Raw genomic sequence first — 26,938 nt, 5'->3', positions numbered from 1 at the left:
CATGAATGATCTCGTTTATGTTCGTGTTGTGATAAAACGCGAAGGCTGTGACATAATATGTAAGTGGATGTTATCTTATGTATATTCAGGACAAAGAATCTGCGGGATATATGAACAGGATGCAGATATATGATACACTGTGAACGTTTTAGAAATAAAATCTTGTTTAAATTTGTTTCACAATTTGAAGAGAGTGGGTGATCTCTTAGTAGCAAATGGAAATGTCACTGTGCTCGCAGAGCGTTTGCTGGGACTCGGTTGTATCCGGAAAAAAGGACTCGTATCGTTCTGTTACCGGTAGCGATAACATTTGTGTTTTCCTCAATAACGGCTTTCATAAGGATTTTGCTCTGTGAATGAGATTATGAGATTAAATGCGCTTCGGTGAGAAGTCATAGTAACGAGCGAACATGAGTGGGTTCCCGAGCATCTTGACAAGGTCATATTTACCTAGATAGTTATAGATATCATGGAATATTTATTTATTCTAGAACCTGCCTGTGGTACTCGTTTGTTGAAGGGTACTCGATTACACTCCGCTACCCGAACTCTGTTTCATATAATACGTCCTATAAGGAACTGGATTTGTATTCATTGTATTATACGTGCTTGTAACGGTGGTTATGGTTCCATGGCGATTAGATGACTGAACAGAACTTCCACTTGCATCTTGTAGCGATAATTGTCGGAAGAAAAATATAGAAAATAAACTTACGAATACTACATGGGGCAGTAGAGCAAGTGGACAGCTTCAGATACTTGAGATGTGCTATAAACAGTAACATGAGCTGCTGGCAGGAAGTCAAAAGGAGAATAACAATTACAAAGGAAGCTTTTCGTAGGAAAAGGAGATCTTCTGCGGACCTCCGAAAAAAATATCTAAAGAAGAGACTAGTGAAGTGCTTTGTGTGTCATTTTATGGAGCAGAAACATGAACATTATAGCCAAGTGAAGAGAAGCTACTAGAAGCATTTGAAATTTAGATATGGAGAAGAATAGAGCTTGTGAAATGGACAGACAGAATAAGAAATGAAGCTTTGTTAGAAAAAGTGGGTGAAGAAAGAATGGTGCTGGAACTGATCAGGAAGAGAAAAAGGAATTTGTTGGTTCACTGGGCGAGAAGAAACTGCCTACTGAAGGATGCACCGGAAGGAATGGTAAACGGGAGGAGACTTCGGAGCAGAAGAAAATATCAGATGATGGACAACAGTAAGATATAGTATAGTTCATATGCGGAAACTGAAAGGAAGGCACAAGGAACATATAGGGTGAGGAAGGACCGACGACGTTTCTATTTATTTTTATTCGCTAGTGTCACGGCGCAAAGAAATATCGTCAATATCGTCGTAATTTTCTTCTCGTTTTCACTATTTGTTTTCAAGTTCATTGGTAAGTGCATGAAATTGGTTTTGAAATTAGTTTACTACAATGTATCATAGGTAATGCCACGAGAAGTATCGATTTTACCGATAAATTTACAAGCAAGCTGAATAATCTCTGTAGATGAAAACGCCGTTAAATAAAGTACTAGTCTTCTACTACTACTACTAGTGCTACTACTAGTGCTACTACTACTACTACTACTACTACTACTACTAGGTCTACTATTAATACTGCTACTACCACTACGTCTACTATTACTACTGCTACTACCACTACAACTACTACTACTGCTACTACCACTATATGTAATGCTGTGAGTGATATGAGTGATACGAGTATAATAAATTTAAGATACAATAGTTCTTCAGTTACTGGATGGAATTTTGTGTGCCCAATCAACTTTGAAGAAAACAATGTGTAAATAGGCTAATTCCTTTGTAGGGTTACCCGCCGTGAGCCGGTGAGTTGACGACTGGTCGAAGTGACAGAGGTGACGACGATGCGATCCCCGATATATGCTGTCGTATTCATAGAGAGAAAACTGACTGAAATTAAAGAAAATTAACAAGCTGTCTCTGGTTATAAAGCGTTCCCTTACCTCTGTCACTCGGACTCTTAAATATTAACATTGTATCCTGAATTTTCTCGAAAGTCTCAAATGGTCGACTGTTTAATTCAGTGTGGCGTACTTGAATTTCTGTTTGGATTTGGCCACGTTTTGCTTGTCCCCATCGTTAATTCAAATAAGTCCTTAGAGTGTATTTATTCTTATAATATGTGGATCGTATATGAAGTGATTGAAACACAGAACGTATAATTTGTGTTTCTTTCAGTCAAGTTTTGCTTATGGTCCACTACGTACTTTGTCGTCGTTTCGTTTCCTGGCATATACAAAACCTTGAAAATTCCTCCTAAAAACAAAAGCATCGTGGCAAATCTGTTGTTAGCTTTTTATTTACAAAGCTTATTTATTCGGCCACATTTCTTAAAATAAAAAAATACATTTATTGAAAATTTCAGTAAATAAAATGTAGACTGTACTAAAATTTAGCCTGATTTTCTACATAATCTACTGTGTGCGATCCTATGTGTCCATGGATGGGCAACTCATGCTCACGAAGTGCTAAAAAAAACCTTGAAATAAAGACAAACGGAGTCAGCCGCAGCAGTTACAAGTTGTTTGTAGTTACGCTACAAAAGTAGTTTACTGCCATGTTGCGCTCTGGTAGCTCATGCAGATGGTCATGATATCTACTCCATTATTTGATTTTCAGATTGACGCATGGTACAATAATTAACTTATGATAATTTTAGACAGACTATACCTAAATACACACAACAAAATTATATTATTTCTTAGCTTTGTAAATTAGTTTAGTGCTGGAAACTGAAACTGAATAGAACCTTTTCGAGAGACAACAAACATAACTGCAACACTTATTATTACACTATTTGTTAATATTTCTTATTATATGTCTTATTTGAAACAATAGAACGCGAGAATTTACAAGTCTTCATACATTAAAGCGTATTCCTCTGTTCTCAGAAAAGTAATAATCTGTATTCGCAATTACAAATTCAAGGAAGTAATTTTTTACATGTCACGGCAAATGAAATAAACTTACTTCTGAGATCTTTCTGTACAATGAGAGCTTTTACACTTCTTTCTTGTATTAAACTCTGCCTCAAGCACATGTATGTGGAAACAAAGAATATAGGCCTATTTGGAAATTCTGATTTAGGCAGCATTACGAACAGTTCAATTCCTTATTTCGCTGGAATCTGAGTGGCGTGCTATTCTGTAGATTTATCAATTCAAGCTACAATCTTTCAGGATCTTCTATCGGCTGTTAGTCAAAAGGATTTAAGAAAAATCTCGATTCCTTGTCAATTGTCACTGTTTCTCCAAACTTACCAGTGAATTCTGCTGTACGTCTTGAAGTATGTTCTTATATTTGATAAGCAGATTTTCTTAACACTCTTCAAGATAGTTTATAGTCAAGGAAAGTGAAGTTGTCTGTGTTATACATGATACTGCCACATTTCAAATTTATCCATAAGTGCTCTTAGCTAGTCGAACATATGTCGTGCTGCCCAAGGTTGCGGGTTCGATCCCGGGCCAGGTCGATGGCATTTAAGTGTGCTTAAATGCGACAGACTTATGTCAGTAAATTTACTGGTATGTAAAAGAACTCCTGCGGGACAAAATTCCGGCACATCCGGTGACGCTGATATAATCTCTGCAGTTGCGAGTGTCGTTAAATAAAACAACATTTAACATATGTCGTGCGATTCTGTAACTCGCACGCACAACGTGCTAACGATATTTGATATCAGTCTCACCTTGTTGATAAACCATTTGCACCTTTAGCTGTTCTGAAGCAGATCCAGATAGTAGGCCTATTTCTTGACTAAAACTTTCACTATGTTTATTTGTAACATAAAATGTCATGCGTAAGAAAGTGTAATAGAACATAATGCAAGCTTTACCCCCCCCTTCTTAACAACAACAACAAAAACACTTTCTCTTTCTACTCATCACTAAAGCAAAAACGATCTCATCGGGTTATATTGTTTTTCACTTAAAACGAGCCGCCACTTACTTCAGACGCGAGCGAACATGCGTGTTGTAAGAACTGCATATAGACATTACAGCTAGTACAGAGTCCGTTATACCTGCACTGAGGTCGTGTTGACAGTTTGAGAGCACGAGTTGTCCATCCATCCATCTGTCTGTCTATGGATACCCTTCACAATTTATGTATACGTGAAACAGTTTTAACTACGTCCCTTAATGACACCTCGGCGACCTTACTCGGTCCTTAATTCTGGAAACAGCACCCATGAGAAATTCTTAAGTTTGCTTATGAATCTTTATTAACAGGATCGAAATAGCGACATGCTATTTGTTGATTATTTCAAATAAATATCGCGATTTTTTAATACCTGCACTGCAATATGTAATTAACTCTCCCCCCCCCCCCCAATCAGGAGCTTAAGTGTAGGCCTATAGAAATTAATATTGAACTTATTCACAAAATTCATATCTTATTAGAATCTCGTATATCAACGTGGAATGATGGAATGTTCTTTCAAAAGATTTAATGAAAAGTTAAATAAGCCTATTATTTTAAATACTGACCTTATGAAACTACCTTCACGGAAGTGAAAATCGATTATGACGGCTGAATGAGAGCCATTCGCAGATTGTAAAATTCAGTACAAAGATAAGTTTTGACTGTGCAAAGGAGGAGCAAATCGAGAATTAAGCACAAAATATATACAGGGTGGCACTATTAACTGACAGTACTGTCTCAGAATAAATTCTTAAGATAAAGTAAGTACTGTCACAGAATAAACTCTTAAGATAAAATAAATAGAATGTTCCATTGCTATTTTGTCTTATTTCTTTTTATTTAGTAGGAAATCGGCTTTGTTTATAGGACTAATTGCAACGTAGCAAGTAAATTCAGTAGCATTTGCTAACGTATGGAACGTTCCATTTCCGCATTAGTGAGGGAAAAATATGTAAACAAACAATAGGCCTACCTGCAACACAATCCGCTGTGTAAACCCTGAACGCCCCGCGGTACTCACGCCTTAGGGAGAAGCACGCATCTACATTTCGGTAATACCGTTGCCAGATTTCAATTTCAAAATGATTTAATAATAATTAAAACATTAAAATACTCAAACCGTAAACGCGATAAATATTATGCAAAATAATTCATTGGAACTGAGAACACTAATGTAAAGTCGTTTATAGACCTAATGTAAAATGTGTATTTCTGTGTTTAAATATATTGGGATCAAAAAATTTTGTTGTTGTTGTTTAGTCAACTGTCCGAAGACAGGTCTGAACCTCACAAGTGATACCAAGAAGGCACCACTTATGAGGCAACTAGCCAAGGAGATAATGGGGTAGGGTGGCCAGTTCCTTTCCCCCTCCATTGCATACATCGCCGACTAGCTGCATATTACATTAGTCAGACTTCAGATGCATACAAACAATTGTCTTTCCTCTGGCATTTATCGTCAAGGAGGTGTACTGCCTGATAATAGATGTACATATCAGCCAGAAACTCGGAGGGTAGATAAAAAATTATCTGTAGTAATGTCACGAGAGGTCTGAGATCTGCCGATAAATCCACGAGCGAACACCTTCAGCCCTCTATGTATGTGTATTTTATGCACTTAAAAATAACACTGGCGGCATTACACTTTCGTAAAGGAAGTCAAACTTGGATTATGATAACCGAATGACCGAATGAGAGCCGTTTACAGATAGTAATGTACAGTATGGAAATAAGTTTTAACTGTTTATGGTAGGGACTATTTAAGAATTAAGCCATAGGCTATATATATATATATATATATATATATATATATATATATATATATATATATATACATATACATATATATAATATCACCTGACTCAACAATTGAAACAAGACTTCATCGAAACTGATGGAATTGTTACACGATGCACTGTTTTCACTGGTAAATGAAGAATGATACTGATTTGTAACCTATTGAATACTGATTATAACATGCATTATAGAGATCTACATACTCGTGTGTGTGTGTGTGTTTGTTCGTTCGTTTGTTGTGAGTGTGTGTGTTTTTTGTGCATGTGAAAATAAAAGAATAAATAATAACATACCGGTAACTATAACGTACAAAGAATAGGTAAAAATTTTCGCGAAACATGTCATGTCAGTGGTATGTAAGGAACATTATAGGAAGACGGGAGACTAAATGACTGGATCATTGTCTGGACGTGACAGTTGTCAATAGGATGATGGAAAATAGAGTGAAGAGCTTTTAAGGAGCGAATTAATTCTAATTCTCTGAATACAAAACTTGCATTTCGCATTGTAATGTTTTGAGTACCGTAAATAAAGACAATTGCATGTTTTTTTTCAGAACTAGCCTATGTCGTTGTACTTAATCTTTTATATTCGTAAAATCAAGGCAGAATCAATGTAGTAATGCCATCCTTTATCCATCGTCAATCATGTACGAGTAAATAGTGAATATGTATCAGATGCCGAATGAGTTACAAGACCCTTGTGCTATTACAGATAGAATCTAATCTTCCTCTTTCTTTCACACCACACATGTTAAAAAACAAATAATGTTTGAGTGTCAAGGTGAGAAAATAAATCATTCAAGAAGAGCGAAGGAAAGTGACCTTAAGAGTGACGGTTTGTATATTGACACTTTTCTGCGTTTAGGAATAACAGTGAGTTGACAGAGTAAAACGGTTACATTGGCACCTGCTTTCAACGTTACCACATTTCTGTATAGGTACGTCTTAGTTTGTAACTTTTAGGAAAGGAAAATGTTTATTCAAAGTATTAGAGAAAAATTGTAATTTTTAACGTTAAAACGTATTTATTAATGTTCTTAATTACTGTGCCCTAGCCGTTTATTATGCAGGCTTCATGTAGACTCAATATAGCTACAAATCTCCATAATCATCACTATCATTATTTGTACAATATGTATTTTTTCGTATTGCCTTCTCCCAACTTCCAGGGAATTTGTTTTCCCGTCTATCCAATGGGCGTTTATACTTCTCTGTGTCCACTGAGTAATTTAGTATTATTCCAAAACAGCTCATCTGTTAATATTTTTTAAATGTGTAGGCTAACAACCAGTCATGTTTCTGTTCTAATATGTACGAGTATATTGAGTTGGATATACCCAGTTTATTCGCATATCTGGATTCATTTTGTGTGTGTGTGTGTGTGTGTCTCTCTCTCTCTCTCTCTCTCTCTCTCTCCTGCTCCCAAATGTATTAAGCTCTTGTCTGTTGACTTAGGCCTAATTGTTTTTCTATTTAATGTCTAGTTTTTCCTTCCAAAGTCGAAATCATTCAGCTGAATTTCATGTTTGTACTAGACATAACATTTGTCGATTAGTCCTTCTACTTTATCGCAGGATAAAACCAAATATCAAAACTCAGGCAAATGAAGTTCTATACATTTCCGTAACCGGAATGGTCCACCGCTGTGGAGTAACGGTTAGCATGTCTTACCGTGAAACGAGCGGGCCTGGATTCAAATCGTGATTGGGACAAGTTACCTGGTTGTGGCTTTTCCTGGGTTTTGCCTCAATTCATTAAGAACAAATGTTGGGTTACTTTCGGCGCTGGACCCTGGATTCATTTCGCTGACATTGTCATCTTCATCTCACTCAGACGCTAGATAACTATAGTAGTTGATGAAGCGTCGTAAAATAAACAAAAAAATAAGCGGAATATAGGCCTATTGTTGAATTTAATTATTAACAGTAATATACTTTTTTTCTCTCAGTTGAAATAAGGATAAAATACCATTTCTTGTAAAAGTTTAGTAATGTTATTTTGAAAATTTTATGTTTAATATTTCTTATTGCTGCACATATTCTTTGAAGATAATATAATAGACTTACCTACATCGTAATTATGTCTTTTCTTGGTTGTGTCTTATAAAAGATCGCCAGTTGTGTTTATAAGGATTTTGTACACTTTCCCTTACTCTGTTTTGAATTTTCACTGAAGGAAACTTTACTGAAATGTTTAGCACAGGAATAAAGCGGTGATTTGAGTCGTTATTTCCCCACAGGATCTACATAATACGATGGCGTAAAAGATCACGTGCGAGAGTTGCCTCAGCACATTTGACTTGCTTTGAGTCAAGAACTTCAAGTGAAGCCTTCCCTTCTATTTTAAATGCAGCGCTTAATATTATTCCCAGACTGGACAATTGCGAATTTGTACCGGTTTCTGTAACGGTTATTATGAAACGTTAACCATACTTGGAAAAGCTTGGAATTTTTGCACTTGTGAGAATTCTTAATTACTAATTGAGTTCGTTATGCAAGCTTTGAGTGTTTGCAGAACTTTCAATTTAAAGTTTACAGAAAACAATGTATATGTAACAGTGACTTATATTCATTTTTGTGGACTGACTAAAGTTGACTTCAGAATGCCTCATTTAAACTTTGACCTTTTCCCTTTAAGTAGAAAATTAGTGATTGAAGTTCGAATCTTTTGAGCTCTTAAACAGTCTTATAGTGTTATATAACATTTCACGTGTTCATGGTGCACATGTTGGAAGGTAGTTACTTTGAAGGAAGTAAGTTAAATAGCGCATTGTAAATTCCACTGTTTTTAAAATACACATATTACATATTACAATGATGCATCTTCCAATTATTCAGTATTTTACTGTTATTTTATTTCCCGAGTCCAATGCTTTATTTAATTGAATTTAATATGGAATGAGAACACTCATGATTAATTTTAGAGAATATCTGGATTAAAGATAAATTAATGCTTAATTATAAATCTGTCACATAGGGTAATATTGGTAATACTGTGATATGAGTAATATTGTGATAGTTCTTCTTGAGAATTTATTACAATTTTACTGAGCGAGAGGAAGATCGGTTTTTTGCGTCAACGTATTAAGGGAATATTCGTGGGCAAGTTTCTGCACAAAACCAGCCCTTCTCTTCTCAGTAAAAAAAAAAAAAAAAAAAAAAAAAAAAAAAAAAAAAAAAAAAAAAACTATCACAATATTACTCGTATCACAATGTTACCAATCTTTATCGTATATAAGAAAGATAAGAAAGTAATTTTTGTGCAAACCTTTGTTCAGTTATTGTCACATTGCTATCTGTGATACTCTATGTTCATCGTTTGTCTTTAATAACTTATTTAGGTTCAATAATCATATATAGGCTAGTATTACGGTACATTTTGCTACTTAAACCAAAATGAATTCTAATGTATAATTAATTAGACATTTATGCTAAGAAGCAAGAACTTAAAACTTAGAGCTGAATATATGAAGATCTTCTTAGTTGGAAATGTAAATAATGTGAGTATAATTTTAATTTATAAAAAAGACCGAGCATGGTGGTGGTTAAAGCGTCCGCCTTGTATTCAGAAAGTCCGGGTTCGATCCAGGCGTTAGCTATCCTGACGGGTTTTTTGTGGTTTCCCAAGTCTTTCCAGGCGAATGCTGGGATAATACCTTTACAAGGCCACGGCCCACTTCCTTCCTAATCCTACAATACTTCATAACATCATTTCGTTTTCATCTTCTCATCTTTCGCGACAGGCCTGCCATATGTCAGAGAAGTAATTATAATAACTGCCTGAGTGTGCTCCCCTCTACCGAGAGGAAAGAACATTAGAGGCAAACCGCTGAAGATTGGAAAAAGCCTAATAAAAATACAGGATGGAAGTGATATAAATCTGCTGATTGAAGGAGGAAATAGAATGCATTAAAATAAATGAACTATTATGCCTTTTGTAACTAAGTGTATGGTTAATTAGAAAATTAGGCTGAAAATCTTTGTTGTTTGGCAACAGCCCATCGCCGGCTTACCTACGAATACACACACGCACTCAATCTGAATAGCAGCGTTCCGTCCCTTACACTGCACTAGGGTTGCAAGACTTCCTAATGACTGAAAATAACGATAAGTGTTGCCTTTTAATTCAGTTTACAAGGAAAGCGTAAATTTTTATTTAAAAACTGCAAAGGAGTAAATCATTTCATATCAGTTTTTCTAATGGTAAGAGAAGTGAAAATTGGAATCATACGGGTAGTATCTGTCGAGCGAAACAGTGTGAACATTTCACGGGTTCAGAGCCATAGTGGGCCAAGCGCCATTTATTAAAAACGGAGAAAGCAAGGGTTAAAGTTAAGTGAATGCCATAGTTAAATGAAGATTGTTAGTTTTAATGTGTATACTTTATATTACTTGCTACATGCTTGCATTGAATTATGGTACTAACTTCATTTTAAACCTTGTTTTCTACGGTTTTAGTAAATGGCGCTTGGCCCACTATGGTTCTGAACCCTTCATTTATGGGAAAATTACTTTTTGTTTCTGGGAAAAGTATTCGTTTGTGACTATTATGGTATTAGAATTTTTGTTGTGCTCTATTCAAGGAATACGCTGTTAAAATCTGCTATGTTGTGTTACTTCGACTGTGTATAAAAGCGTGTTTTAGTTGACCTAGAATGCCAAGTTAAGTGTATAAGGTTTAAAAGTATAATTTTCGTAGAGCCATATAAATATGGAATCATTTTTCATATCTTTGTCTACATAACAAGATTATTTTCTTTGATTCTTTCTCATGCCCATTGTAATTCTTAAACTATTGTTTTCAAACATAAATAGGTTGGATTAAAATTTTTTCACTAACGCAAAATTTTTTGATACGCTCTTCTAGCATGATGTCCTCGACATCTTTCTTTTGTTGTGAATGACTGGAAGTCCGCCTTTGCGCCGATTTAACGCAACGTCTTTTGTTTGATCCGAATGTTACACTTAAAAAAAAACTTAGTCCTAAATTCTCAAAGAAGCAAAAACCTTCTGCATTAGATAGACAAATCGAATTTATTCGCTTCCTGAATTCAATTGAAGCTCGACTACCTGATCTGATCACATATCCACATAGTAGGCCTACAGTACGAAAATTATTTTTTACTTGGTTGTAATATCCAAAATTCTTCAAAAATAGTCTTGGACTGATTTTTCGTGAATATTAAACACTTTCATTAAGAACAGTGATTTATATCTTACATTACGCCACAGTAGTAGACTATTGCAAATGGATTTCAATTTTTCGCTCCATACATTTATATTAGGGTAGTAACTGAATCGCGCTGCTGAGAGTAATTATGGGCATTATCAGGGTAGTCCGTTATCTTTCAACACTTTGCAACTAAGTTAATTTGAATCGTAAAACCTTTAAGTTAATTGTCTCAGAGTGCTGATTACACTTGGTTTAATGTATCTCTGAGCAATAATAACTCCCTAATGAGGATAAGTGTATGAGTGATATTCATCCCATAACTTTTTATAACGGTACAATCTTAAGATAGGCTAATATGGGAAGAAATGGTGATGCTTTTTACTTTAAAAAGTGACTTTAACAAAAGACGTCAAATATAGACACGATATTTAGAAATTTTGATCTACTTTTTGTTAATAAATGAGGGAAGGCTTAAAGAAAAGTACGGTGTTCTGTTTCTTTATATAAGGTCTAAATTTCCCAGGAATTTATGTACCACGTACCGATTGTCAGAGTATCGAACTTCAGAATAATCTAACAGTTGAACTCCTCTTGATTATTTTTTTAATTGACCCGCTAATTGGGAACTTGGAATTTTATTTGTCGTCTTATTTTTTCTACCCCTTCTGTTCTATTCCACCCGCTACTACTTATAGCTACTCATATGTCTTTGAGTTGTTAGGCAACGGACTATTTGTCTGTATCTGTTATTGGTATTGTTCTGAAACACATTTCAAGAAAAGTTAAACTGTGGTATAATTATAGTTCCTGTTATCTTCAGTTTCACATTGGAAACGCGCGACGGCACAGTCGTATGTGAGTGCTTCTGTGTTTTGGAAAAATAGCGTACGTGCAAACTTAGCAGCTGAAATATTATGTGAAGTGGTGATCAGTAGTAGGACGGCACTCAACACTGGTTTAAGCCATTCAGTGCGGGAGATTTAAACCTAGGAGATAAATCTCGCTCAGGAAGACTCTGGAGATTGAGGCTGTATCCATCAAACTGAAAGAGTAGCCACTCGCCAGTAGCAGTGAATTATCAGCAAATCTTGTTGTTTCTAAGGCCACAGTTTGTCGCTATATTTAACCCTCGCGGTGAATTTCGGTGAAGTCCTCAGGGCACAATTAGACAAATCCACTCTCCTCACCTCCACCCTGGCGTTCCCTGGGAACTTTTAAGATGCGAAAGAGAGTGTGATGTGCGGAAAGCAACGGGTTTATTCTTCCCAAGAAAAACTACAAATATGCGGAGACTAAGAGGAAGGCAGAAAATGGGAAAGATTGAAAAATGCTGTTGCAGCAAGACCTGTCCATGGCAGAACACATGTACACATGTATGTATGTATGTAATGTAATGTAATGTAATGTAATATATGTCGCTACACTGCTCCGTTGATATAGGAGAAATTCATTGTTCACTTACTTAGATATAACACACGGTGCAAGTCCCCTGCAATCGACAAGCGATACAGCATGAATATCGAAGAATATTATGGACAGGTAAGCGTCGATCATACGGGAATGGGTCGTTAATAGTTGTTAATTCATTATGTTCTACTACAATTTTCCTTATCTCCTCTTTCAGATCTCTTTTTTTTCTTTTCATTAACATTTGTCCCCATCTCTGCATGGTTCAAATTTTCCAAACAGAATTCCACATCAAACATCTCCCCATTTATCTTTAAATTTGTCTCTGTATAATCTAGCGAAATCACCATTTTTTTCTTGCAGCCTTCATAAAAGGAATCAATAATGAATATTCTTCTCCTGCATTTTACTTCATATTCAAAATCGTGTTCCAGTGTAATATTTAAGTTCTATAAGTTCTTTCGTTCGCTCAGAATTTTTTCTTTTTGTCATTATACTTGAGAATTTTACTATATTTACATTTACATTTTTCCCGATCCTGTATGCTTGTTTTATTTGCCCATCACTCACATCAATCCTGAACCAATCCCAGCACACTTTAATTACAATCTCGTATGTTTCCAATACCTGTTCTTTTTTCTTTTCCACGATTCCAAAAATATATTAAATTATTTCTTCTCTGGTCGTCTTCCGAATATTTCACCTTACTTTTCTAAGGAATAAGTGAACGAACGTACGAACTGATCGACAAACAGACATATCATACAGAGAGACAGACAGAGAAATAAATAAATATCCTTAATATTTGCGCCGTTTTCTAGGCGTTGAATAATATTTACGTTGTCAAAAATACTTAAACGTGAACGTTTTATGACATGATGCCTTACTGGTATGCGGGGGCTTGGATTTTCGTCACAACAACGACCGCGTTGAACTGTTTTCTGATTTCTTTAGACACAAACGCATTCTACTAAATCGGCGGAGCGGTGTATTTGCACCAATTTTGGATTCTGTCTGAACAGCGACGATTAGATCTATATTAATCTGACCGAAGCATAGTTATAAGAAAAATCGAGTTAATAGATCATATTGTACTACTGTACTTTAGTTTTGTTCACTTCAGTATTCCTTCTTCCATAAAGTACAGTTCCATCTTGAATTTCTTTACCATTACCCGTTTACTTCCTACAGTTCTTCCTTTGCGTTATCGGTTATCAATCAGTCAAGTATATATTTTAACGTCTCCAGCTTATACGGTACCTTTTTATTCCTCTTTTTTCTCCCGAAGACGTAGAAAGATAGAGTCTTCGTAACTTTATGTCCATATTTCACTTACTTACAAGTGGCTTTTAAGGAATCCGGAGGTTCATTGCTCCCCTCACATAAGCCCGTCATCGGTCCCTATCCTGAGCAAGATTAATCTAATCCCTACTATCATATCCCACTTTCTTTTCTCAAATCTATTTTAATATTATCCTCCCATCTACGCCTTGGCCCCCCCAAAGGTCTTTTTCCACCAGATCTTTCAACTAACACTCTGTACGAATTTCTAGATTCACCCATACTTGGTTACATGCCCTGCCCATCTCAAACGTCTGCATTTAATGTTTCTAATTATGTTAGGTGAAGAATACAATGCTTGCAGTTCTGCGTTGTTTAACTTCTCCATTCTCCTGTAACTTCATTCTATTTCACTAACAAAGAAAAAGTCCGATCGAAGCTCCTCTGGAGTCTGTTGATATGCCGGATGAAATTTGAATGCTAGGCATTACAGACACGTACTGACTGATAGAGAACTTTTCTTATTATAGTGGGAGTGAAGAAGGTATAACAGAAGAAAAATTGTACGAGATAGTTCCATCTACGTAAATGTCGCTAAAATTAAAGAAGACGCAACTATGTTGAAGAAATACTGTGCTCTATAACTTAACTGAACTCCAATTTTGGTTATAGCCACTTGTCTCCATGTATCGAAAGTATCATACCATAAGGACGTATAAATAAATTCTGCGTTATTGAAATACTTTAGTGGAATCTATTTGTGTCTAAAAACATTCGTTTGAGAATTACAATAAGCGTGAGAATGTACCTTGTTATGTGGACAAGGATGGGAATAATATTTCCACATTGGTAGACTCTATTGTAAAGATGCAGTTTTGCTGACACGCCCTTTTGACATGATGCCCCCAGTATTATTTAATGCAAATAATTTGACGTTTCTTACTAGACTATGTAGATGACAGTAATGGAAGAGTGGCGAAATAGCACTGGTAGGGGAACTGAAGTGCACTGAGGCGGCCTGCTCCACAATAGGTTTATCCACCTCAAATGTGAGGGGGAAAAAAAGCTTTAATCATAGGTCGTCAACAGGCTGATGGGGGGAATATAAACTAGACTATTCTCCTATGTACCCCTTACTTCTTCGTTCACGTGAAATCATACTGGAATAATGTCACTTCATTGGTCCTTGTGTCCAATATGTGTGGTAGTGAAAATTCCTGCGTGATAACAATGCCATATCGCTAAGTAGGATGTTAATGAAATTAACTATACAACTTCAGTTTTCATTTCGTGTTTTTGTGGCATTTTGCGAGTTATTATGGTCCATGTATCAGAATAAATATAATAGTAGTTGCGGGATGTTTAAAAACTTACATGAGAACTAGGTTTTTTTAACAGAGTTAATTAAGAATGATTGAAGAAAATTTTGGTTATCAATATACTTTATGTTTAATTTTGGTTATTAACATTTCTCTCGTTATGAGTAGCCTACTAAAACGTTACTCTATACGTTATATTTAAATACTCCTTGCTTTTCAGAATACCACTTGCCACATTTAAGAAAATCGTACAATTTTAGTTTCAACAACATTCCACGAAGGTTTATTCTTTAACGGAGACTTTTTAAACCGACACTATGCATTTAGTGGCGGGATGCTTTGCCCATCCTGCCAGCTTACGCATATGATATAACGTGTTACAAGAACAGAAAAACAGCTTGTAATAAAAATTATTCTGATTTTGTGTACAGACGCAACACAAATTACAGCAACAATCGTATTTTGATGGGCAGTAAGGCCCATGACTTAAGAAACGCGACAAAGTGTGGTGATATCGAAAGCGACACTTCCCCGTTTCATATCGTATTGAAAGCCATATGAATACAAGTAGAAGAAAATAAAGTAGGTATGTAAATCATAAATTCCAGATATTATTTTTCCTTCACAAATCGAAAGCAGCATATAAATGCGAGGACAGATGCGACAGCTATTTTATAGGGCCATATGGCAGTTATTAGTTGACAGTTATGCTAAACACAAGATAAGTAGCATCCCAAGCGATTGCCAATTAATCACATACATAGAGCTGACAAATTAATCCGGCGGCCTTCTCATTTCAAGCGCGGCTTCAAAATGACAATCTCGACATGAATCATGTCTCACGAACGACAAGGGGGAGAAAGAAAATCATTTTCTGCGATTACTTCCATCAAACTGGCTTTACACATCAATACAAGCTTGGGAGTTTCGGATGCAGCCAATAGTGTAGGCGTATCCTCTTTTTCCTAATCACTTAACACTCAATAACTAATTAAACAATTTTATCTATTTGTCGACAGTTTTCCAAATCTCCATTGGGTTTACTGTAAGCTCATACTTCAGAATATTTTCCACCACACAAGACGGACACGCGGCGCATTTGTCGCGATTGAATCTACACGACGCTAGACCTCAAACTGAAATATAATAAGACATCACAGTGATAGCGGCAAATACCTTTGTCCTAGCTGGATTCGGACCTGCCTGTTATTACCACGAAATGTTAAGGTCGATCTTTTTAATTGCTCTTTACAAATCAGACGATTAATTAGATATTTTTATAATGTATATGATAGAATCGTCCCGTTCTGTTGTATTCTGAGGCATTTTACCTGGACACGCTGCGGAATGAGCGCTGATTCGAGTCCTCAGGAGGAAGAAACCGGTGCGCACCTAGTAAATCAATGCATTTGGAGACCCACGACAGCGAAATCTTGTTTCGAAAATGAGCTATAGCTGCTGGGGGGACAATCGTGCTGACCGTTTTGGTTGGATGATCGTGCACCTCTGTTGAGGCATGTGGGTGTGAAATCTTCATGGGTGTCGCACCACGGATTTAATACTATGATAGTATCTTAACACTTTTTAACAAACACATTCATAGATAGGATGTTGTTGCGCCACGGATTTAATGCACAGTTTGAGGTAAATAGGCTAGTATTGACCGAAGTAGACAATTGTAATAAGCATAGTTTATAAAATACACAGAGATTACAGATTATTTTGTTCCGTTCTTATTGCACAGCCTACCCGAATAACATGTGCCCAATACCATCGTTTCTTGGTGGATAATTTATTCTGGTCTATGGATGATTAATCGACGATAAAGAATATGGTTAATTCATGAAGGAGCAATTTTTCTTAGGATCTTTGGATTCTTCTAGACCACCAGTTTGGTGACCATTAGATATATTGGGGAAGTCCAATCAATTGGCCTGCACGGTCCACTGATCGTAATCCATTGGATTTTTGGCTTAGTGTGCATTTAAAGGCTTTGGTATATTCAAGGGCAATAAATAACTCCGAGATATGTCAGCAAATTGCGAATGTCTGTCATCAGATTCGTGACAGCCAGGATTTCTCGAATTAACGCGTGCTTCTCTTCGATTAAGCGCTGAACTCTGAGTTGGAAAGACTGAACAGTAAATAAGGGAAGTACTGTAACAATAACGTTGAAGAGTTTACATGTACATTGATATTACGAGAGTTACTCATTAAATACACCGTGTTCACTTAAAGGGATAGAGAAATAAATGCTCACCATTTAATATCAGATGAAGATATTGTTGCGATTTACATCTGACAAGATGCACAAACTGTTATAGTGTATGCAACAGTGGTTTAAAAACAGCTTCATGTTCATGCGCATCAATGTTTAACGCGGAAACAAGCCTGCCGCCATTCAATAGAGCATTCCCTCATTGGACCATTCTTCTTCGTCAGGCGACAGTCACAGGGAATGTGTATCTGAACATGTTGCAGAAATTTAATTTTTGACCAACTCCCCACAGGATCAGTTTTTCAGCAATATGGGGCTCCAGCCCATTATTACGGAGCAGTGCATGACTTCTTAGATGCAAGCTTTCCCAATAGGTTGTTCGGAAGAGGAAGACCCCTTGTCTGGCCACCTAGGTCACCCGACTTGATCCCATTAACATTTTTCTGGAGCTTTGTAAAAGGTGTTGTGTACCAATGTGTTAGAGTTGACACTTTGGAAGAGCTGAGGCAACGCATTACAAATGCAGTTGGACTAGTCACTCCACAATGTTACAGAACATTTAGCAAGAGACTGAGTACCGTTTATATATCTACCGAGTAACTCGAAGTGCATACATCGAGTTGCAATGACCATTCTTCGAAACTCTGAGAGCTTTTACATCAAGTTTTGCAAAAAATTATGTTACAAAACCATTATTTATTCTTGAAATTAGCACTTATTTCTCGATCTCTCTAAGTGGAACATGGTGTAAGATTCCCTGGGTAATAGTTCCTTTCATGCCAGGGAAAATCATATATATATATATATATATATACATACATATATATATACATACATATATATATATATATATATATATATATATACATATATATTTTGTGTACGCAGTGCTCATGATCTGACACTACTTCACCTTCAGTTTATGGAGGTTGAAACAGCGTAGTTGACAGACTTTGTGAAACATGATTACGATAAAAGGCGGCAATTCGCAGAAAGAGGCCTGGTCTCCTATCCAGAGATGTTAAGCTTCTTCACGATGCCAAACCTCACACTCCAGCAAACACGGAAACTTTTGTAATCGTTCCACTGGAACATTATAGAGCATTATAACATTATGTATTCTTACAGCCCGGAATTATCCTCGTCCGATATTCTTTTGTTTTGGTCATTGAAGAAACTTATTAGAGGAAGACGATTTCTGAATTATGCTACTGCACTGTATACTATACAAGATTGGGTGGAACTTCAAGTACTGGATTTCTACAGAGAGGAATACTCAAGCTTGTACTATGTAGAAAAGCAGTAATCAGTTTGCAGTTCAAAATTCTGTGGCTCCAAATCAAAATGTGATTTCATTTCCTACAGTTTTCAGAAGTTTGAACGATCGCATAAAATCATAGTAATCGTGTTTCATAAGAACGTGTTATAGAGAGAAAAAAATAATAGAGATATACATGTCATCTTTTGCACAATAAAGATACCATCAGGATGCAGCACCTCATTTTCTCCAAACATTGATATATCGACTTCTGCCTTAGTACCACACTATTGTAAATGTTACTTATTATAAGTTACACACAAAAATGTTAGCAAAACATGGAACCTTACTCAATAATCAGTTAGTTTTTTTTACTATGCTATCTACGTAAAAATCTGTTACCTTTTTCGACACTGTGTATACTTAAATCAATCTCATATTGTCCGTCACATGATAATTAATGTGATAATGAACATGTCAAGTGAAAATTGAAGTAACTGAAGTAACTTCAGTGTTTATATAGGCAATTAACTGCAACGAGAAATTTTAGAATATTTCATTCAACACTATTATCACAATTTCCTGATAATTCCGTCATTTTTAGACGAGTTTAATTTTCTTTGGAAATTGGCGTTAATAAGTAATCTTTGGACCAACAACCAGACCAGTTCCTGGGGTTTAAGTACATTCTCTCTACAGGAAATGTAAATATACTGTAGAGGTCCTGTACCTACGGAAGTGTGGAAAAGAATAAAAACGAAAATAATCGTCAAATATTGTGTCGAGGTATGTCATTCTCTCACAAGAATTCTTAAACTCACAGCTTCATATGGGGTTTCTGGACAAATAGAAGTTGCCTAATTCTTTGAATGGGGGGGAGTGAATAATATTTAATGTGTTTCCGAGAGCACTCGTTTATATTTTAATATTGGAGTGAACTCCATCACTGCAGTTTTGTTTGTATAATGTGAATTATTTTTTCATATTTTATTCGCGAAGTAATCTTGCTAAATATCATGCATATCACGCGAGATTTTTATTGCCCTTGGATAAATTCACGAGCTCTTCGTTCTAGTTGCTATCTCTTGTGATATTACGTAACAAAATTACCTGAATTAAAGGTAGAAGAAATCTTGGAATCTATTTGTGGCGTCTGTATATTGATGTAATTGTGGAGTATTATACGTATATTTCACAATTTCATGAAAACAGTTACGTGGGGATTTTGAAAGTCAGTTCTTTATCGTCTGTAATATTTTATGAACTACAAAAAACATGCCTTTATATTAGGCCTATAGCCATTCCTGGATTTACGAAGTTGCATATTAAGAACGAATAGCGCAAGTTAAATATAGGGGAATTATTTGTAGTAAAAGTTTTACTCTTGATTGCGAACTGTCTTGGCATCTTGATGCTTAACCTGCTTTTTACATCACGTTGAAAGAGTGCGGTGGTAATAGCTCCTATATGTACTGCCACCCAACCAACACCTCTGCGTAACGGGCATCGTATCTGTTGCCATTGTGAAAGTGAGAATATGACGTTGACAAGTTTTAAGTTGATTTCAGCCCAAACTAGACGAATGCTTAATGACGTCAAGAGAAAACGATCTGCTGTGTTTGTTTTTACAGCTCGTCACGAGTTCAGTTTGGAGTATTTGTATCATTGATACAGGTGCAAAAAGTTCAGCACTTGTGTTGCGTCTGTTGAATAAGATCAAGGCACATTGGACTGGTAGGAAAAGAGAGCCACGCTTCGTACTGTTGTATTAACGTACTGTGAAAGGAGATACATTTAAAGTCGTCTATTCGTAGACATGAATTGTAATTCTGAAGTCAAAAATAATTTATTTATTTATTTATTTAATCTGGTAGAGATAAGGCCATGAGGCCTTCTCTTCCCCTCTACCAGGGGATTATAACTACAATATTAAGAATACAATTACAATTATAATTACAATTAATATTAAATTTACAGATACAATAAAAATTAAAGTACTAAAAGATTAACTGATTAATAAAAGCTAGACAGTTTATTGTAAAAGTTAAGAAGAGAGGAGCATTTCTTTTATTAAGTACAAATTAAACCTACTCTACGCAGTAAGAAAATGCTTAATAAGTTTGCTTTTGAAGGCTACTAAATTCTCTGATATCACTGGGTAGGATATTCCACAAGCGCGAGAGCGGGATTGTGTATGATGATGAATACGGGTCATGTCTTATGTGTTGGTATGGCTAGTATGCGGCTATTTTGCGTGCGTGTGACGAGATTATGATATGATGACAGGTAACTGAAACGGGAGGCAAGGTAGGTAGGTGTAGAAGTGTGAAGGACTTGGAAAAGGAGAACAAGAGAATGAAAATTTCTACGTTCGTTAAGCCGTAGCCAGCTTAGAGCTTGGAAGGATGGGGTAATGTGGTCAGCGCGACGGACATCGCAGACGAAGCGAACACAAGAATTATGAACACGTTGTAATTTTTGCGACTGTTTGACATTGAGGTCAGTCAGTAGAAAATCACAAATCGAAGTGGGGCATTACTAGTGTTTCCACTAGTATTTTCTTGAGTGATAGCGGAAGGAATTTTCGAATGCTGTTTAAGGAATGTAGTATGGAAAGCACTTTTTTGGTAATATGGGTTACTTGGTTATTCCAGTTTAAATGCGTATCAAAGTAAACTGCAATGTTTTTAACACAGGAAGCAAAAGGGATTATTGTGTCGTTTAACTTGACTGGAAGAGCAGGAGTAATATTCAATATTGTTTGTGAATATATAGGCACACAAAGTTCAGTTATGTCAATGCCGTCGCCACTGATTGCTGCCGAAACTTATGTATGCCAACCTTAGAGTTTGTCATTTTGAATGTATTAAGGAAATTCATTCACGAGGAAAGAGTAATAATAATAATAATAATAATAATAATAATAATAATAATAATAATCTCGGTGTCGAGAGATCTCAATCTACTACTGATTATCACTATCATAATGTTCAGACTGCTTACTTTGATAATGGTTAGAGTAATGACAGTTATGAGATGATGCTGTTTGGAATGACTAAACTCATCGTATTCGTAGTAGTTTTGCTCGGAAGAACTAAGGTTAACTATCTTGATTTGCAGAGCTATGTCAGATGACGGTGGCGAAGACGAATCACAGCAGGACTCGAAGAAATTCTTCGTTGATCGTGCCAAGTCTGGCCGGGCGACATGCAAGAAATGCAAGGAGAAACTGAACTCTGGCGATCTTCGACTGGCCAAATCCGGCTACAACCCCTTCGGCCCAGGTCCAATGAAGATGTGGCATCATGTCAGCTGCCTCTTCGATGTTTTCTCTCGTCAGAGGCCTACTACGGCCAAAATCGAGACTCCAGACGATATAGAGGGTTGGAGCGACTTGGAAGAAGAAGACCAAGAAGAAATACTCAAGTATTTGCCAAAATGTAAAGGTAAGAACAACATTATGAATTTACTCGTCTTATTACTCTTTGAGGATGAAATCAAATTGTCTCATACGCACTAAAGAAAATGTGATGAAAAGTGAGTTATTATATTTGTTGTTGTTGTCAGTATAAACAGTTTTATCGAATTATTTTATTATTATTTTTTAGATATTTACGCCATATTCATTATAAAGCCAGCGTTTCAATAATTCACTCTCTCTGTAGGCACTATATCTATATTTTGGACAAACTGTGGTACTGTCTTGAGCAGGGATGCAGAACTGGGGAAGAAGGGAGTGGAAGCATGGGGAAAGAGTTTGTTCCCTGTCTACAATCCCCTGACCTTGAATAGTACGTATCTGTGATGTCCGCAAGCACACTGAATACATATTTCCTCTCCCCCCTACTATACCCAATGATGTGTGGGGGTGATAGGAAGGGATGAGTCACGTGTTCCGACTTACGAGATGTGCCAAAATTGTAGCACACTTTTGCATCCCTGCTCTTTAGTAATAAACTTCTACTTTATTAAATTGGTGTAGAGTCCCCATAGGTTTTTAATTATTTTTACTGGAGATGAACAAAACTAACTGCCGCTCTTGCTCGCTGTGTTCGCTGCATTTGTCTTTCGAGTCTCGGCTCGTCATTCTCGTGCGCTTCGAGTCTCGCTCGTCATTCTCGAAATGGCATTTGGTCGCGTGGAAAGATTTCGTAACTTTGAATAACATACATCATTGAAATAAATAACATAAATGTTTAAATGAGACAAAAAAGACAAAACAGAACAGTATCTTAGATATCAAAATGTTCTGGTTCTATTATATATTACCTATGGTTATATAAGTAATAAAAAACAATTATCAAATAAATTTGCATTTCTAAGAAGCAAAACGTAACATTAATATCTGTTTATTTGAGATTGCACACTTGATCTTAAACATATGAAAAGAAAATTTCTAGCCTTTTAATAAGGGCCTACTAATTGAATAAAGACTGGGGAACGGATTATTATACACTGAAAGGTAGAGATGATGTTTCAAATAGGCTACTTGATTGTTTTTTACATATATAACAGTTGCCAAAGTAGATAAAAGTTCAATCAGGTATAAACAACTGCTGACTTCGGGACTTCTGGAGATCAACAGTCTTTACGTCAAGGATGCGACGTAATAAAACATTGTCGTGCGGGTTTTCGGCTTTGCGGGCGCTGTTAGTCTCGTTTTCTCGATCGTTGTTCATCTCTAATATTTACTATAATACTAATTTCAAAATTAAGACAAAGCACGCTTTGCATTATATTTTCATTTGCTTTTTAATATTGTGAAACTAAGAAAACATGCGCTACCCAATAACACAGATGCAAAATATGTCGTAGTTTTGTTTCAGGTACATAAATACAGTACTGTAAAATAGTAAGTTTCATTATGATGCCGTGTACTCGCCATTCTTATGAACGTGTTTATTTCACTTGGAAATGTTTATACATATAGGCTGAACATACAAATTTTAAATATTATCGTTATCATCTACTAGGCCTACATGGATTATAGCTTATGACCTGTTTCGACATCAGGAGATATCTGCAATTGGTCAATCTACTTTGTTATTGCTATTTCTCTCGTTCTAGGCTATATCTACTTGTCTTATTATTTTATAAATTCTCATTTCTGACATATCCTTTGTACTTGCTCATTCTAGTATATTTTTTTGTAGTTTTTATATATATTCATCAAGATTAAAAATATAAATTCCCTTTTATCACTGCTTCTCTTTTGATCCCAACTGTTATAGCCTTCAAGGAGTCTCTAGAATCTCATCTCAGACGATTATAGTTTTCTTCTTTCACTTGTTTAAAGACAAGTTCGTACTTTCATACAGAGGTGCTGCCATCACTTCAAGAATTTAAGTTTGCTGATTATCGTCGCTTTTTATGTCAGTGTTCTTACAATTTCGCATATTCTTTGAATTTTATGTAATTTATTTTGTATTCTGTTTGAAAGATAATATTAAAACCTTAATAGTGAAAGTTTGACATGATATGTTTGTTCTGTTATCTTTGTTATCATTATCTTACGTGTGAGGTGATTTATTCCTGTAAAGAGTTTGTTTATATCTAATATTTTTAGGTTATGATCTTTCCTTAATTTCTCAAGTTGAAGAGTAACTTGGAGCTTATCGTCGGGAACACTAAAACAGCCTGATCGTTTGCAAGTAGTACTTTTTAAAACTTAATTGATTTACTTTAAAATGTTTTATTTAAAGATTCTTACAGTATAGTCAATATAAATATTGCTAGAGACAGCGGGCACCCTTGTTTTCCTCCTGGATTTGTGATTTCAGACGTTTTGCTAAGAGATGTTCCAATGGTCACACTAATCGTAATTTTGTACATACCACAGTCTAGTAAATACATTCACGAGGCTTGTGTTTATGAGGGTATTAGGAACAATAGACTGTCCAGGTACTATTTCGCATTGTCTGTAATGAGGCGATACTAGCGATCCTAGAGGTTAGCAACTGTTTATGGATGCATATTTGTACGTATTCAGCTTCGTGATTGCATATACTGGACTGTGGTACATACTATCAATTTATTATCTTTGCCAAATGTTCAGAGAAACTTGTTTCTGTCATTATCGCTCATTAATTTCTCCTTAATTTAATTAATTTAATTGTGAACTTGTCGCTAATTAGTTCGCTAATTATATCTTCGTTACTCAGTGTTTTTTATATTATATACATGCAATCTGTACAGGAACTTTTTTTTTTCATAATCCACCATATTTTTCGTGTAGAATACAGTCACATTATTTATATATCTAACTATTATTTTTGCATATACTTTACAAGCTGAAGTAAGAAGACTAACACCTCCATGGCTGTTACAGTCCTGTTTATTTCCTCTTTTTGAATATTGGAAATAAGATTCCTCTTGTCCATTCCTCCAAAATGTTTTATGTAATGCAGCACAAATTAATAATGTTAATATATTTAATTTTATTTACTGAAGTGCGTATTTTGGCAATAAATTCCAAATTTAATCCTTCACCTTTCTGAAGCTTTCCTCCTCTCAAAGGTTTTAATACTACTTCTTATAATATCTTCAATTGAATTAAATCTATTTCATCTTCTTTTGATCCTTTATCATTTACATTCATAACCTCTTGTGGATTACAGTAGTCCATACTTCTGTACAATATTACATGAATTCTGTTTGAGTTGTAATACCAAACTTTACTGTATCTTTCCCTTCTTGATAGAAAAAACGGAGTATTTCACAAGCACAATTTTTGGACTCCATCAATATCGTGTTCTAAATTATTTGAACCTGGATGTCCAGTTTTCTCTGCTTTGCAGCAGCGGATTTGTTTTTGCATCTATCAGATCCTGATTTATTCTGTAAATACTGAGGCGGCTTTCTTTCCTTTGATAGTATTGTGTATTCCTTCGTTCTACCTTCTTACCTTCTCTTTGTTGTGCGTATCTTTCTTGCGTGCGAGACTTCATTTGTTACTTGACAATTGCTGCTTTTACATTTTACCGTCCTTGTTTTACATGTTTTTCTCGTTGCTTATAGGTCTAAAATTTAATTATTCTTCATACGTGTGTAGTGCAATATCTTTACATTTATTGTAGCAGATGAATTTTAAACTTGTCAACTAGCCGTACCCTTGCGCTCCGCTGCACCCGTTAGAAATAAATATAAAGTAATTACATAATTAAAATAGGACATTTGATCCAGGGAACATTCGTGTTTGATATAAGGATAAATCGTTTATTATGTTACTTAATTTAAATTGTATTTGCATAATTAAAATGCGATCATTTTGATCCAGAGACCACTCATTTGGTCATAAAAATTATTTTAGGAAATACAGGAAACGAATGTACAGAATAGCCTATCAAGTTTTCTGTGCATAAGAAGCTATTTTAATCTTACCTGTCCTCGATTCACTCAGAAGTTACTGTAATAACATTATAGCATTATGTCCATCTAGAGAAACTACACTTTCCAATGGTGAATTAATAATTAATTATACAAATCGGTTAATTTAGCTTCTGATATTACTTCATACAAACACAGAAACATTATCTGTAGGCTGTCTTTCATAGCTTTCGATTGTTGCTGTCCAAGGCCCCTTATAGACGAAGTCATTTGTTTTTTTAATTCATTACACGGCCTTGGCAGTTATTTTAATTTTAAAACTCATTTATCTCATTAAATATCAGTCCTATCAAACTTTTTCAAGGAATAAAACTTATCGGAAATTATTTCTAAAGAAACTTTTGTTATGTAACATGTTTCACAAAAATCAATAATAAGCGAGATATTTCGATTTATTTAATTCAGGCCCCCTTATAACCCCCCTTTTAAATACTGTATTTTGAATGCCATATAGCCTAAAATCTAAGTTACAACGAACTTAATTTATATTCCAATTTTCATCGAAATCCGTTCAGCTATTATAGCGTGAAAAGGTAACAAACATACAGACAGACAGACATACAAACAAAAATTTCAAAAAAGCGATTTTCGGTTTCAGGGTGGTTAATTGTATATGTTAGGACCAATTATTTTTGGAAAATCGAAAATTACCAGAAAAATTTCGGCTAAAGATTTATTATTAGTATAGATATGTTTTATATACAGTATAGTCCACATCTGTGGAGTAACGGTTAGCGAGTCTGGCCGCGAAACCAGGTGGCCCGGTTTCGATTCCCGGTTGGGGCAAGTTACTTGGTTGAGGTTTTTTCCGGGGTTTTCCCTCAACCCAAATACGAGCAAATGCTCGGTAACTTTCGGTGCTGGACCCCGGATTCATTCAGACGCTAAATAACCTCAGATGTTGATAAAGCGTAGTAAAATAACCTACTAAAATAAAAAATATACAGTATATATTTATTTTTTGCCTCATTTTGTCAGAATTTTAATTTTTACCAAATAATGATCTTTTTCATATATTCATTTAGAATTAGACTTCTGTCTGCAAATCTTTCATTTTGGGATTATCATTTCCATATGAGTTTAATGCAGAATTAGAATCGGTAGTTTCCTCTTTGTTGAATATATATATATATATATAT

General features: G+C 35.5%; 2 protein-coding genes across 6 annotated transcripts in view; one reads left to right on the top strand and one right to left on the bottom strand.

The window, feature by feature from the left end:
* DNAlig3 (DNA ligase 3) overlaps nt 1–26,938 on the top strand; it is a 590,685-nt gene that overhangs the window by 183,889 nt on the left and 379,858 nt on the right. For all 4 annotated transcript variants that reach the window (XM_069834626.1, XM_069834625.1, XM_069834628.1 and 1 more), the window contains exon 3: nt 21,534–21,859. In XM_069834626.1, coding sequence (XP_069690727.1) covers nt 21,538–21,859 — 322 coding nt within the window. In that variant the 5' untranslated portion in view covers nt 21,534–21,537. The remainder of the gene's footprint in view (nt 1–21,533; nt 21,860–26,938) is intronic.
* LOC138705891 (uncharacterized) overlaps nt 1–26,938 on the bottom strand; it is a 238,305-nt gene that overhangs the window by 169,607 nt on the left and 41,760 nt on the right. The window lies entirely within an intron of this gene.

Source organism: Periplaneta americana, chromosome 9 (genome assembly GCF_040183065.1).
Source record: "Periplaneta americana isolate PAMFEO1 chromosome 9, P.americana_PAMFEO1_priV1, whole genome shotgun sequence".
Taxonomy (NCBI): domain Eukaryota; kingdom Metazoa; phylum Arthropoda; class Insecta; order Blattodea; family Blattidae; genus Periplaneta; species Periplaneta americana.
This window is presented reverse-complemented; position numbering and strand designations above follow the sequence as displayed.